The sequence below is a fragment of the Hylobates moloch genome, unplaced genomic scaffold (assembly GCF_009828535.3).
Source record: "Hylobates moloch isolate HMO894 unplaced genomic scaffold, HMol_V3 SCAFFOLD_6, whole genome shotgun sequence".
Taxonomy (NCBI): Eukaryota; Metazoa; Chordata; class Mammalia; order Primates; family Hylobatidae; genus Hylobates; species Hylobates moloch.
In genome coordinates this window covers 18,869,988-18,886,805 of record NW_026652281.1, presented here as the reverse complement: position 1 = coordinate 18,886,805, position 16,818 = coordinate 18,869,988, and the positions used below count along the sequence as shown (strand labels likewise).

General features: G+C 36.1%; 1 protein-coding gene across 1 annotated transcript in view; it reads left to right on the top strand.

Annotated features, from left to right (window-relative positions):
• ADAMTS19 (ADAM metallopeptidase with thrombospondin type 1 motif 19) overlaps nucleotides 1-16,818 on the top strand; it is a 286,463-nt gene that overhangs the window by 236,522 nt on the left and 33,123 nt on the right. The window contains exons 19-21 of the mRNA XM_032156524.3: nucleotides 4,557-4,692; nucleotides 11,232-11,436; nucleotides 14,017-14,169. Of these exons, the coding sequence (XP_032012415.1) occupies nucleotides 4,557-4,692; nucleotides 11,232-11,436; nucleotides 14,017-14,169 (494 nt within the window). The remainder of the gene's footprint in view (nucleotides 1-4,556; nucleotides 4,693-11,231; nucleotides 11,437-14,016; nucleotides 14,170-16,818) is intronic.

Below are 16,818 nucleotides of genomic sequence, written 5' to 3'. Positions count from 1 at the left end.
TGTCTTGCTTTCAGAGAACTCACAGTCCATCTTGTGGAAGTCAGATAATAATAAAATCACCTTACTCAGTGATAGAGGAAGATATAGAAAGCCTTCCAATGATATACCTTGGTGCAGAGGCACCCACGTGCCAGGTGGAAGGCTTTCTTGGAAGTGAAAATGTTATTACTGGAGTGTAAAATATGAGGATTGGTGGGTGGGAAGTGATTTGATCAGAAAAGTAGGATGAAAGCAAGTTCATGAAGGTTAAATTTAACTTGACAGGTATGTGATCTCATTAAAATATTTGCGTGCATATAAATGGCAAGATCAGATTAGTTATATATTAGGTGTTGTGAACAAAGCAAAGTAAATTATTTTCATTAAAATAAAAAAATGAACTAGTCATTTTAACACTCAGACAATATCCTAAGGGAATGACAGTTTTTAATGTAAAAAAAAGGATGAAAAGTAAATGGCATGACATGATTTTGAAAGTTATTTAAGTTAAATAAATGTAGGTGTAAAAAATAATCAGCATTTACAAAGCTCTAGGAAGCGCTCAGAGAAAAGTCCTTCATCCTCGTTAGAGTATATATACTTTTGGTTCTCATGCTTACTGGCCATTGTCAATCCAATAGAAAATTAATAAGTAGAAATTTTGAAAGAAAATTATAAAAATTATAAAGAAATTTACAAACACACACAGACATACACACACACACACATAGTCCCTGTCTTACAGCGTTCTATAATTTAATTTAAAATTTTAGAATGTTAAATAATATATAGAAAATTTCAGTTATGCATATTCAAACACTGAACCCGCAACCAAAAATATGTTTCAGCATTTACAATGCAAGTTCTAGTAATGTGATATACCTCAATAGCATTTAGTTTTATTTTGAAACATCCATTTTATGGGTTAAATACAGAGCACATATTTTATAGTAAAAAGTGTCAGCTTATCTGAAAAGGCAGCTCACTTAATATAATGTCTAGTCTTTGTTAAATTTCCAAAGCACAAAGAATTAGTAAATAAAAGTTACCCTTCATTTTCAGATATTGCAATTCAATAGAGATGAATGCATAATGGTTATTTTATTTTATTTATAATTGTATTCGAAACATCCAGACAGATTTCCCCAAGACTAATTTAATGGGAATGACCAAGAGGTGAAGTTAATCACCATAAAGCAAGTAATACTCTGTCAACAGCCTACAGCTCTCATAATTCAGGCAGAAAGTCAGTTATTTCATCACTTTCTGTTTGTCCCCAGGTGCCACAGTATTGGATGCATTGTAGATACTGCTATTAGATGCTAAAATGGAAATTTCCTGTGTTGGCTGGGGCATTTAAATATATAAAAGAAAAACTCAAACAATAACATTTCCATATGGCTTTAAGATCTTAGTTGTATTTTCATAGGCGTAACACGTCTGTAGCTGAGCAATGAGTTTTTTTTCTAATTCTATTGTTTTTGTTCAATGAAATTTTTAAAAAGAGCTAAGCTTCCCCTAGCTACCAAAAAACTTACGATGTAGGAGACCTTTCTTACAATGTAAATGGAAATGTCTCAATTCATACTCACGCACCTTCATACTTTCTTAGAAAACTACTAACGTGTCCCTAAAATGATGCCGATACCTATATCCCTTCTGATATAACAATACTTATAGTTAAAAAATTCTTTTTCAGTATCTCAGTACGTAAGCAGTAGGCTAATATAACTAAGGTTAAATATTTTCTGAGGATAGGGGAAAAAAGCATTATAATCAGCCTTGGGTTATTTATTCTGTGACTATATATGTATGTTCAGCAAAAGCTTTCTGGATAATGCCCATCATCTTTCTGTGTTGCAGTTGGCAAAATGTCATCATATAAATGAATTTAGGCAACTGCATCTATTCTGTAAAAGTGTCAAGGCTTCAAGTTAAATTTTAGAACTAACATTTATACTTCATAAAAGTAGTATTTATTTTAATCCTGCTTTTTGCTATCGCATCATAATAATGTAGAAATAATACCTAAGCTAGCATTATACAAAATCTGCATAATATCTATTTGATATATATACTTCAGGTCATAAAAGAGCCCCTGAAGCATACGAAGCTAAGAGGAAGCTGACCAAAAATCTGTCCCAAAATTTTACATTTTGGTAAATCTTACCTTGTGATGCCTATATTCTCCATGGGAAAAAAAAAAAAAAACAGAGCATGTCATTTCTGCTTCTCTAGCAGTTTATTTGAAAATTATTTGAAGTTGTTGGGTTTTGAGCACTGCTGTGATTAAGTCTGAATCTACACCTCATCCTTCTTGACCTACCAAGGAATACCATGGGCAGCTTCTAAGTATCTGCCAGGGACGTGAAAGACCGCCTTTCCTCTACAAGTTAGCATCAGGTCACCTTGTTGCATGAGCTGCAAAGTTTCGCTCAAGAGGACCTCAGAGGGTATAGCTCCCACATTCAGGCAGTTTGTGCACTGCATAAAGTCTTCAGCCAAGGGGACTGCAATCCAGTCCATGTTCCATTTGCCAAGCCATGCAGCCTGCTGTGGGGCCACCTCTATGTGGAGGACGAGTACTATTTTCTAATTCATCTGCCTATAGGCCATGATTTTTTCCTAATCCACTTTTTAACCTGTGGTTGGATGCCATCTCAAGGCCCTCCCCATTGTTGGCCTACCAGTGTACACTTCTGGAATGCCATAGGGTACTGGTAGGAGGCATACCTCATTCCACTCAAAGGAAAGGGCCTGTTACCTGCCTGACACTCGTCTATATTGAGCTCCCATAGAATAAGCGGCATTCCATCAGTACTCCAAGATTTCCTAAAAAGGAAATAACTTAGCCAACATTGTGTTATCACTGTTGATTGAACTGAATGTCCAAATGGCTTTAATAACATGATATGCAATAACCACATAATAATTATTTAATTTACACATGTATACAAATGCAGTTATGTTTTTATACTACAAATTGCGGTGGGACTATGCTCAGAGCTACTGAGAGGAAATCAAGGAAAGACTCTGAACCTAAAGCTATTATTTTGCTTTTTACTTAGCCACACAGTTGCCTCTTACCATCTCCCATTCAAACTAAAGTAAAAAGTACTCCAAAATTATTCAAAGTGCCTCTCTGTCTACATCCCTTCCTTCCTCATTATTGATGCCAGCCGCTCTTTCTGTTAATTGAGTGGCAGAATGACCTCCCTGCCGCCAGCCCAGCTTTTCTTGTTTGTCATTACCAGCATGAATGCTCTAAGCTTCCATGTCAGTCATAGCACCCTAAATAATGGGCCTTTCAATAGTGAACCAGCAGACTTGTGATGTCTTCTTACTTCTTCATGACCAATCTGGCTTCAAAATTTTGGGCTGATTTAACTATCTTACAGCGTCAAACAATGGATTAAGTAAGATTATTAAATCTTATACAGATGTGTATCTTTTTCTACTCACAAGAAATCTGTATATAAGACTTTTCCAAAGAGAAACAGAAATTAGCACATACTTACTAGACATTTTAATTGTAAGATGAATAATATAACTCCTGTAAAGGAAGTGTGCTTACAGGGCTGTGTAAGCAAAAGGAATACAGCATAGAAATTGTCATTTTTACATCCTATAATCAAACTTTATCACAGTAGAGAAAGTAGAAAAGCCAGTTTTCTGAAATCCGGTAAAAGATGGTAAGAGTCCCATCTTTTCTTACAGATGATGACAATCATTTGGGTAAAGATTTCTAGAATTCTTGGGGTCTTTATTAGAGGTGATAAGAATAAAGGTTTGAGTTATACTGAAAATAAATGTGCTTTCCATAACTTATTATAAAGCACTAATGATGTACAAACCAAATGATAAAATGTGCACACATGTTTATGTGCTTTCAGGAAGGCTCATTAGGGAGATTAACTTTTTGGAAATATAGCTTTCCACCACTTAATGCTAAAAGATGGCCACAATCCTTTACAATGTCTTCAGTTTGTATCTTTTTAATTTATGTTGCCATTATCACTTTGTATATAAAACTTGCCATTTAATTTCTAACAAGGAATATTTATTACTCATCCCTTTTAAGCCTAGAGGTACATTTTGTTATGTAAATTATAAATAATATCTTCATTGTTCTAAAAGTTGTTTAAAATATCTTTGAAAAGTATAATAACATGTAACAAACCTGCAGGTGTACCCTCTGAATCTAAAATAAAAGTTGATAGAAGAAATAAGACCTGGTGTTCAATAAATCAATGGAGTGACTATAGTTAACATTAATAGATTGTACATTCCAAAATAACTAGAAGAGAATAATTCAGATGTTCCTAGCATAAAGAAAAGATAAATATTTAAGTGATGAATATCCAACTTACCCTGATTTTATTATATGAATATATCAAATTATCACATATACCCTGAAAATGTGTACATCTAATATGAATCAATAAAATTTAATAAAATAAAAATTGAAATTATAAGAAAGTTTTTAAAAAAAAAAGCATAATAAGCCTATGAACACCTCCTAAATCCATTACATAAAGGCCTATAATAATATTTCTTTGGTTATTTGTTCTTTTCAGGAGAAAGGAAGACAACAGTGTCCTGCACAAAAATCATGAGCAAAAATATCAGCATTGTGGACAACAAGAAATGCAAATACTTAACCAAGCCAGAGCCACAGATTCGAAAGTGCAATGAGCAACCATGTCAAACAAGGTAACACTATTCCAAGGACCCTTAAAGCATTATTTGTCAATTAGATTGCTGTCCTTTAAAACATACTCGGAATATCATTGAAATCACATTTTCTTAAAAACATTGCCAAAGGATACGTAGCAAAATTTAAGGTCTTAAATGAGCAAGATCTAAGAAAGCAAGGTAGCAAGGCCAAGATTTTCCACTTAAGGAAGGGGTATTGGGAGGGATGGTTGCTGAGGAGTAATTAAAATCACTTTTTATTTAAAATCATTTCATAACCTCTAGGTCCCCTCTTCAAAAAACTTTGTTATTTGGTTGAACATAGCTGTTTGCTCCTGAATTCTCCAAAATGGTGTTTGTTAGAATTTGCCCACAGTAACATAAACCAAACTGGGACTGCCATGACCCAGACCCCAGCAGAACAAAGCCAGTGTAGTGTTTCGGATTCCTCTGGCTAAATTCTCACTTCCTAGCCCAGAGTTCCTGAAGCAAACTGCCCAATCCCTGATCTCTCACCATCAACTTTGTGACCCGGGTCCCAGTTACTGTACCACGGATGCTCTGGTTTCCTCTGACACCCCCCAATGAGTATTAGGTAACAAAGCAGGCAAGGAATTCACAAGTAGAGGACAAAACAGCAATGCTGAGCAGCTGTAAGTGGAGTAGGAAGAAAGAAGCCCATGCCTTGGTTACTGGAAGTTGGGGCAAAGACAGGTGAGTGGAACCTGAGTATAATTTTGGACCAGCCTAGCAACAAGGCTACTTGGCATGGCTGCCAACACAGGGCTGCAATCTACCTGCTTTCACATAAAAATTAAGGTTTAGCTTGATTGGGACTCAGCCCTGGTGTCCAAAATCCTGAAAACTTTTAGGGATGGGGTGACAGAAAGAGTGAGGCTGGATTGATTCCTCTAAATATTGGGACAGGAATATTCACTTTGTCCTGACACTCAGGAATTTGTTGAAGCCCAGTGAGTTAGGACAGAGTTGTAAGTTCTTAAGTAGTCAGAGCATTGATCTTCCCCTCACAAGAGCTTCTGTAATAGCTTCATGGTGAATTTACACACCCTACAATTCAGATAGGCAGATAATGTGTCATTTTATAGCAGTCTATAACTGATGTAACCGTCTTCATGGCCATCTACCACAAAGAGTAGGTATGGGGGAGGTAAGAGGGAGAGGAACAGAGTTGCTAATTAACCATATTTGAGCTTTTCTTTCTTAATCTCTTTGGGAATTAGTGTCATGCAGGCGAATGCTTAGTCCTGATTTCCCTATTCACACCCTCCATGAAAAAAGTCAATTACTAAAGCCCTCTAAATCTAGCCATGCTATGTTAATGAGAGCTTAAAAGAATTTGGGATCACCCGAGGTCGGAAGTTTGAGACCAGCCTGACCAATTTGCAGAAACCCCGTCTCTACTAAAAATACAAAATTAGCCAAGCACGGTGGCACGTGCCTGTAATCCTAGCTACTCGGGAGGCTGAGGCAGGAGAATCACTTGAACCTGGGAGGCAGAGGTTGTGGTGAGCAGAGATCACACCATTGCACTCCAGCCTGGGCAACAAGAGCGAAACTACATCTAAAAAATAAAACAAACAACAAAAAAAGAATTTGGAAAATACCTCATCTACAAAGTTTGAATTTCAAGGCTTGCTTTCTGTAGATTCAGTATATTTTAGATACTGTAAACCAAAATGTATCTGACACAGGTCTCCAATCAATTTAGAAGCTTATATTGCCAAAGTTGTGGATCATGACCCATGACATGGTCTCACATGGCCCTGAGAACATTTGCTGAAGGTGACCGGGTTACAGCTTGGTTTTATATGTTTTAGGAAGACATATGATGTTAGTCAATACATGTGAGACATAACTTGGTTTGGTCTAACTTGAAGCTGTTGGGGGAGGGGTGACTTACAGGTCAAAGGTGGATTCAAAGATTTTCTGATTGGCTATTGGTTGAGGGTTAAATTATTATCTAAAGACCTGGAATCAAGAGAAAGGAATGTCTGCGTTAAGATACCGGGTTGTAGAGACCAAAGTTCACATTATATAGATGAAGTCTCATAGGTGGCTGACCTCCAGGGGCAATAGATGCAGTGTTTCCTCTTCAGATCCTTAAAATGTGCTGGACTCTCAGCCAATCTTTAAAGTATCAGCAAAAGACCTGGTAAGGGAAGGGGATTCCCTATAGAATGTCAGTTTCCCCAACAAGAGGCAGCTTTGCAGGGCCATTTCAAAGTATGTCAAATTTTGGGGTAAAATAGTTTGGTTTCTTTGAGGGCCCTGCTATCTGTCATGTGATATTATAGTAGAGTCAAGTTGGAATTTAGTATCTTATTGCTACAAAGAGTCTATTTGGTTAGTCTTAGGATTTCTGTTTTAATGTTAATGCTGGTCAGTTGTATGCCTGAGCTCCAAAAGAAGGAGAGTAATAATGAGGCATGTCTAACCACCCTCTTTCCATATAATGGTCTGAACTAGTTTTTCAAGTTTAATTGTGTCCCCTTAGCTGAGAGACGAGGATCCATTCAGTCAGCTGGAGGGCTTAGAATTCTATTTTTGATTTATAGTAGCAGAAGCTGATTATCAACTTTTTCTGTCTTTTGCATTCCTGCTCTAACAATGCTACCCCAGGCAAATATATGCTTTTAAAAGAATACGAAAATGATATATAAAAGGAAATGCATAAGAGAAAAGGAATGGACATACCTTCAGTAATGTCATGTTCTTTGCACCTTCCTGGGTGTAGGCTTTTCAGCCTAACTGCATAAGTGTGTGAACTAGTGAAGCTTTTTCATGATACAGAGTAGTAATCAGGTACAGTGACCTAGGGAATTATCCTTGCCTACCGTCAGGTCCTTGGGTCATTTCCATTCAGTGCTGGACAGATACATAAAGTAGTATTTTTGGCCTTGGCCCTGTCAGCTGAAGAACCAGGAACCTTACTGTTACTGCTGTTCCTCAGAATTCTCTTTTTCTCTATCCCCTTTAACATATATTAAGATGCTAAATTATCTGTGTTAAATAATGTTAAAATACTTCAAAACACAATTTGTTTTATATTGCCATATAGTTGTTCCAATTTGGTGAAAGAGCCATGGCCTTTTCTGATACATCAGGAATCTTGAATGAGCTGGATTTGAGGACTAGAGCATGTTTGTTGTTTCCCAAGTTGGTCTGTGAAGGAGCAGAGTATACAATACAACACACTATTTATTTTTCATTCCCTGAACTCAACTATCTTGGAGAAAAATGTCTCAATAATGACTTGGTAAAATGACTAGTTTCAAAAGGTCAGTACATTTCTGAGTGAGAAATTTTTGCAGCTGGAGACTGGAAGTCTTTTTGTTAGAGATTATTATCTCCCTTCCCTTGGAAAAGGAGGCAATTTATTTTGAACCACCAAGCTGTGATGTTAGTGAGGTTAAGCAAAATATTGGAAGAAAGAAATGAACATGGGCAATTATTAAGGGTCATCACAGGAAAACTTTCCAAGACTTACTGGAAGAGTGCATCCTTTATTCCTCTTGTCTTTCCCCTTTCTCCAACCTAGTAAAAAAATTCTAATTTCCATTCACATTTATTGAAAAAGTCACTAAATGGCCTGATGGCATTCTATGGGCCAAATATAAAATAGATGAATTCACTAGTAAATACCTTTGTAAGTTAAGGTCTCTTAAAGATAAGGAAATGGGATCCTTCCAAATTAAGTTCTAAGCCACGAAAATGTTTTCTTTCATTAGAATACATTTTATATTTTAGTTCTTATTTTGCAGTGGTTTTCATAAGGAATAGGAAAAGTAACTTTTTATAATTATATTGAGGATCTCAAATTTTTATTTTACTTAAAAATATGAGATTCCATGAAATTGCAAATACTTCTCTTTTCAGTACAGAAGAACCCAGTAGTGTCTTCTGAGTTCCATAGTTGGAAAAGATATGTAGATGGACTTAGATTGGGATTATTTTCTGGATATTCTTGTGCAGAAATATGAAGCAGAAACTAAACTAAATTTGGAAGATACGCACTTTAGGAGAAATCCACCTGGGGACTCCAAAACAAAATGGCAGGTCTGCAACATGCTGGATAGACCAGGAAAAATAACTTTGTAAAGGCTTCTATTTCCTTTCTCAGAAATAGAAACATAAAATCATTTACAATTAAACTAACTTACAGATGAGATTTACTAGGCTGTAAGAGGATATGACTCCCCAAAATGTGGATCATTGCTAGGAATACTTGGGTTTGGTAAATCCAGAATAATTAAGGTTACTTCTGTAAAACAGAAACATAAATTCCATTTCAAGGAATGTTTATGACCAGGCACAATGGCTCATGCCTGTAATCCCAGCTCTTTAGGAGGCCAGAGCGGGTGAATCACTTGAGGTCAGGAGTTCAAGACCAGCCTGGCCAACATGTTGAAACCCCTTCTGTACTAAAAAATACAAAAATTAGGGGGACATGGTGGCACATGCCCATAGGCCTAGCTACTTGGGAGGCTGAGGCAGGAGAACAGCTTGAACCCAGGAGGCGGAGGTTGCAGTGAGCCAAGACTGTGCCATTGCACTCCAGACTGGGCAACAGAGTGAGACTTCATCTCAAAAAAAATAAATAAATAAAAGAAAGAAATGTTTATCAAAACCTATTATGTAAAAGTGTTATGGATGCTAACAAAAACAAAACATTGATATATGCCTTTGAGGAGCTTATATATTACAAAGAAAGGAAGGCCAGATTCATTAGGTAGCCTTTGAGCCCCTCTGCTTCCCTAGGTAATATCTAATAAGTCGTGTGAGTGCTACAAGCCAGGCAATGGAGAGCAAAGAAAAGGTCAATCCCCATTGGTTGAATGGAGAAGCCCTTCTAGGAGGAATGGGCGTGGGGCTGGCTGTCAAGGATCCAGGCACAGGATTCTACAAATATCATGAGGTGAAAATACAAAGTGTTTGGTAAGCAAGATGAGCATACGGTTTATTTTCCGAACAAGTGGGAGATGTAGCTAGAAAAATATATGAATAAGTATGAATCATTTTAAAAATGCTACTATATATAATATATACTGAACCTATTGTATGTCAGGAAATAATAACCCTCTTACAAATTAAAAAATAGAAACTTACAGCTAATAAGTATTATTTCAGGAATGTGTACAGCTAATAAGTTACCTACAAATAACCTCAGGGATTCTGACTGCTCTGTGTTGTGCTGAAATAGTTAATTTGGGTCTCCCTAGATGATTGCCCAAGTAATGAGAAATATAGGGAAGATTTTTATTGACAGGAATCATACAAATACCAAATTTTAAGAATCACTTTTCTGTTATAGGTTTTAGTTCTTTCCTAAAGTGAATTTGGGCAGGTGTTTCGTGGTCCTTAAGGTAGCTCTCCATCTAGATATTAAAATACATATGTATTAGCTGGTGAATCAGTGAGATCAAAGAATAATATTGGAGTCCTGAGAGCATGTAAAATGGAGTCATGTTAAGTTTAGCCCTGAGTCTGTTATTCCAGTGTCCATGATCATATCAAAGCTAGACATTGGCTAGCCTAAAGAAGCATATGTAGCTCCATGTGGGAGGATATAGCCTGGTCACAGAAATCTAGTTGCTGCTGCTAAGTGTAATACCTTGGTGACTGCTTTATCCAGGTAAGAGGTCAATCACAGGCTTCTGTTACTTTTCTAATACCCCCATATCTCTCATTGTTAAGTAGTCTACAGCCTCATTTGAATTGTTGGTGCCACAACTTTGTGACCTTTGGTAAGTTATTAAGCCTCTCTGTGCCTGAGTTTCCCTTTCTGTAAATTTGGCCATGATATTTGTGATACCCAATACATAGGGCTATTGTAAAGATGTAAATTACAAAGAATAACTCCTGGATACTAGCAATTTTATACTTACAAAGTCCCACAGTATAGTGATATGGTAAGCAGTGAAAGGCAGTTTATAATATGACATGGACAGAGTCTGATGGACACTGAGATTGTAATAAGAACAAGTTCCGAGAGAAGAAATATGGAGCATTCAAAGCAAGAGGAAGCCTGGACATCTTGGAGAAAACTATTGTGTTTGGTTAAAAATATATATATAAAGTCGCCATGTAACAGTCTGCTAACTCTAGACATGTCAAAATATATGGTATTGATATGGTTTAACTGTGTCTCCACCCAAATCTCATCTTGAATTGTAGCTTCCATGATTCCCATGTCATGAGAGGGACCTGTAGGAGGTAATTGAATCATGGGGGCGGGTCTTTCCCATGCTATTCTCATGATAGTGAATAACTCTCATGAGATCTGATGGCTTTTATAAAGGGGCGTTCCCCTGCACACACCCTCTCTTGCCTCCTGCCATGAGATGTGTCTTGCTCCTCCCTGTCTTCCACCACGATTGTGAGGCCTCCCCAGCCACATGGAACTGTGTCAACTGGACCTCTTTCCTTTGTAAATTGCCCAGTCTTTGGTATGTCTTTATTAGCAGTGTGAGAACAGACTAATACAAGTAGATAGCTATCTTTTAACTTGTTTCCAGTGACTCTTGCTTTACTTTCAGGTGGATGATGACAGAATGGACCCCCTGTTCACGAACTTGTGGAAAAGGGATGCAGAGCAGACAAGTGGCCTGTACCCAACAACTGAGCAATGGAACACTGATTAGAGCCCGAGAGAGGGACTGCATTGGGCCCAAGCCCGCCTCTGCCCAGCGCTGTGAGGGCCAGGACTGCATGACCGTGTGGGAGGCGGGAGTGTGGTCTGAGGTGCATACATGCCCCCTTTCTTTCCCCGTTCCTACTCTGACTCTTAGCTTGTACAAGATCAAGTTGCATCATGTTCAGAATCTGCACGGAAGTTGATATTTTTCTATACTATTTATTAATTTTGTTGATTAAAGGAATACATTCAAATAATTTTGAAATAGAAAAATACAAAGATATTTACTTTCTATTCGATAAATATTGCAACATAATCAAGGGCATATTTTATATACATTTTAAACTCTGCATTTTTGCTTATATACTGTGACTATACTCTTGAGTTGGCACGCATTAAAATACAAACTTAACTCATTGCACATCCCTGAACATTTAAAATGGAAAGAAAGAAAATTAATGTTTAATTATTATATGTGAACAAGGAATGTGTTTTTACTTAATGTTTAGTATATTGTTTATATTTAATCACCTGTGCAGGAAACTTAAGTTTCATCATGTTATAAGCAAGAGTAGTATAGATCAGAGAAAGTAAATAGTTTACCCTAAGTCCTACCTAAGTGGTAGAGCTGGGATTTGAACCCAAGGTTGTTTAACTCATTGCACCCTCCCAACCCCTACAGGCTTGTAGTGTATAACACAGTTGTGTTCCATGCCAAACCATAGTGATTTATTTTCTGTTATCATGATGCATATCTTTGCATAATAATAAATGGCACTCATGACTTATACTTAGTGGTTGCTCTGAAGCACTTTAGGTGAGGGTCTGGCCGAATTTACTCATATAAACATACTTATATACTCATATTCACACATGTACCAACACACCTACACACATAAAAAGGAAAATCATCCATCTATGTAATTTCAAAATATTAGGATGCAAAAATGGTAATTAAAAAATACTGTATTGAAGTAGCTACTCTTTTGAAAATAAGGATAACATAGCTTAGATAATACAGTTTCTAAATGTCTGTCAATTAACCCAACCCCCTCCAAAAAGCATATTCACAAAAATCCTGGCTTTCTCTTCTCTTACCGTTCTAGGTTATACTGTTTAATGGATTCTTTTTCATTTATAATATATACTCTTGCAAATGAATGCCATATCATATTTTACATTGAAATGAATCAGTTCAGTCTGAAGAGAAGAATCACATGACCATCAGAGAAACAGAATACCCCACCGCAAACCAATCAAAACATTTTTGCAAACTCTTCAGGAGAAAATTGGTCAGAAATTTTCTACTATACAGATTTTTGGCACCAGCTGAGAGAAATAATATGTCACAATGCAATATACCAATTGAAAAAACGTCTATTGTTTTACTTTAAGTTAAAACTCAATTTTATGAATCAGGCATAGTTTGACTTGCAAAGAAAATATATATATATGTATTAAAGTGCCAAATCACATAGTCCACTTTAAAACTAACATATTCAAATACAAACTTTAAGTTATGAGACAATTGCTTATTTGTGCAAGATTTAGGATACCTATTTAAAATGTCATTAGTTCCATGCTAAAGCTTTCAGGATATCTGGTATGCCCCACACACATATCCAGAACAATTTTGGTCCCAGTGTCCAGGTAGTCAATGCTGCTTGCCTTTGGATAACAGGAATAGTTCATACATATTCCATAATGTGGAGGATAAATGTCAATTAGAGAATAGATTGCACCTAGAGAAAATTAGTGGAATATACATATATGCTTTTATATCACCCTCATCCATTATATATCTATTTATTAAACAAAAGAATTTTGAACCAAATTGTATTTTAATTCTAAAAATTATTTAGAATTATAATTTCTAGGAATATATAATTATATAAGGAAATTCTAAATTTTGGCTAGGCACGGTGGCTCACACCTATAATCTCAACACTTTGGGAGGCCGAGGTGTGTAGACCACTTGAGGCCAGGAGTTCGAGACCAGCCCAGCCAACATGACAAAAACCTATCTCTACTGAAAATACAGAAATTAGCTGGGCATGGTGGTATATGCTTATAATCCTAAATACTTGGGTGGCTGAGGTGAGAGGATCACTTGAGCCCAGGAAATGGAGGTTACAGTGAGCCAAGTTCGTGCTACTGCACTCCAACCTGGGTGACAGAATGAGACTCCATCTCAAAGAAAAAAAAAACATCTGAATTTCATTTTGCTAAGATTTTCTCTATTTCATCTTTGAAACATGTTTTTTGAGAAATGACATGCTGAGGAAATTGTTATTTTTCACAAACATAGCTTCCAGCTAAATAAAAGAGTACATCTTAGAAAAACTAAAATGAATTTTTTACATAATTATATTTAAAATGTGATATCAAATTTTAGTAACTTTAATTTTGATCATAGTGTATTATTTCTTTCTTAAATAATCCCTGTTATATTAGTCTCTGTAATAATGGTTCAGTATTTCTGAAACCACTTATCTCCAGCATTGTGCCTTAAGCTCCTTCTGGCATTAGATACTGGTGCTTAGCCTGTTATTACCTTTAAACTTATTATTTATAATTTTATCTGGCTTTTATATGGGTGATTGGCTCATGACAGATTATTGGAAACCAGTGCAATCTATATCTCCAATTCACCAACTTTATCTAAAACCTCTGATGTTATCTTCCAGTGTTCAGTCAAGTGTGGCAAAGGCGTACGTCATCGGACCGTTAGATGTACCAACCCAAGAAAGAAGTGTGTCCTCTCTACCAGACCCAGGGAGGCTGAAGACTGTGAGGATTATTCAAAATGCTATGTGTGGCGAATGGGTGACTGGTCTAAGGTGAGAACCATTCTGTATATTCTCAGTAATAGGTTTCAATAATGTCAGCATTGCCCTGGGTACTGTAACCACATAGCATGGAGTTTAGGAGGGAAGGAGAGTGGAATTAAACATCATGGGGTATGGAGCCCTATATACCACATCCAAGTGCAGATTCTAGCTGGCTGTCCATGATCATGATCTCTATAAAACTATGTTAAAAATTAAGATAAAATGTACAAAGCACTTAGCACCATACTTGACACAAAGGAAGCTGTCAAAAAATAATACCTACCATTATTGCTTTTTTGTTAATTATTCATATAGTTATTTCTCAAAATATTTTTGCATAAAACTTATCTAAATAAATAGAATACCGTCAGATAAGTCAATTCAAAATATAATTAAGTAAGGTAGCAGAAGAACCAAATAAAGGGAATTCAGCTCTTACTAGATAAAAGACAGTCATTTTCCCACCAATTTTGGGACTTGCGTATGGTAGAAATGGAAAGGAACAAAATGTTGACATCCTTTGGTCAAATCAAGTGAACACAATTTATATGGAAAATGAACAGTAAGTTTAATTCACGATAACAGTAATGCCTATTTAAAGTTTATATGAGAAAGCAGAGCCTCATATAGGGCTGTAGAAAATATCTGACCTGTTCATTCTATGAAATACTAATAAAACCCATGTTTTAAGATAAAATTCTGATCATTTTGGGGTGAAATAGATCTCATATTATTTTTCAGAAATGTAAATATGAATCAATGATCCCACTTTCAGCTGTGATATTATATACTATCATGAAATCATAAAATTATAGGGCTTAGTTCCATGCTCAGATGGTCATAATGCTTTAGATGAGACATAATAAATCCTCTCTCCTTCCCCTTTTGTTGTATAAAAGAGAAAAGAAAGTGATGGCTGCTGGGGTATGGAGAGGAGTATAATAGTTTTTCATAAATAACCCTAAAGGGCTTTCTGGGAGAAATATTTTCAATATGGAAAATACTGTGATTATCCCACTTTCCCAGTGTTGCCCCAAAGCAATCCATGGCATTTGAAATATAAGCTATTTTCTCATGATTATGTATGCCTTTTGTCTCTAAGAAAAGTTTGCATGTTAATATTGCATCTGAGTTATCAGTAAATTAGACTCCCTTTCTACTACTTACAACATTCAAAATTCACATTTGAACTCTTTAAAGGATACTTTTGTAAACAACATAAATCGATCCCTAACTACAGCAGTGAGAAATATTCAGCTCAATCCACGGGAATTTTGACTGGTGAATCACATAAGGAAACTTCACACTTCAGAATAAAAAACTTTAAGGTAGCACAGAATTCTAAATTAACTACAACTATTTTATGTTCAGGATTTGTTTCCTTAATTCTAAGGGAGACAAATAGAGCAGGATAATAGGGAAAGACAGTGGCTTGGAAGTCAAGAGATACAGAGGACAATTCTCACTTCCTCTTTGCATAGATGGGTAAAGTGGTTAAGCCACTCACTTAATGCCTTTGTGTCTTTGTTTCCATATGAGTCAAATAATGAAAATGGAAGTGTTTTCAAGCTATATGTATAACAACTTTTCCTTTTTTAATTTTATTTCAATAGTTTGTGGGGAGCAGGTGGTTTTGGTTACATGGATAAGTTCTTTAGTGTATATGTATAGTAACTTTTCATTCATCATTGAAGATACAGGATAGGATAAGGAAGAAGAAAAAGTACTAGCATCAAAAGGGCAGGGAAAATCACCTGTTGCTCCCTTTCCATTGTAGGAACTCACTTGTTTCTTTTGGCTAGTGAAATTCTAGATATTTTCTTAGAATGAAACAATTCTGCTCTGAAAATATTTACAAACCACCTGAAAAACTGAGCTATATTTTTCCAACTTTGGTGATAAATAGAAAAATTTAAACGTAGGCCAGGCGCAGTGGCTCATGCCTGTAATCCCAGCACTTTGGGAGACCGAGGTGGGTGGATCACTTGAGTCAGGAGTTTGAGACCAGCCCGGCTAACATGGGGAAACCCCGTCTCTACTAAAAATACAAAATTAGCCAGGCATGGTAGTGTATGCCTGTAATCCCAGCTACTAGGGAGGCTGAGGCAGGAGAATTGCTTGAACCCAGGAGGCAGAGGTTGCAGCGAGCCAAGATAACGCCATTGCACTCCAAAAAAAAGAAAAAAAATAAAAAAAAAAAAAAAAAAAAAAAAAAAAGAAAAACTTAAATGTTAGTTGTTAACCTCCAATTAACTATAAAATCCAGAAGATGTAATTACAAAAAATACCGAAAGATTCAAGTTTTATTGTAATGTGTGACACAGAATTACAAGCTCATACAACGCTGCATGTGGAAATATGGCTAGCAAATCCTATTTGCTTGACAAATACTATTACTTTTGGTTAATGAAACGTGCCTACTGTGTGGCCTCTGGTTAAATCTTAGGTAAAACCAAAGTTCACTAGGGAGATCATAGGGAACACTGATTGTGGTTTTTTATGTTAAACTAAAAAAATTTTTTTTTCAGTTTTATAAACATATGTATATAATTCTTAAACATAATTGGATTGAATTACTTTTAATTGGTTTTGTGGTGTTACTGTATGGCTACCCAACTAGAACATAGCCTTTGTGAGTGAGGAAAGAAAAGAATAACT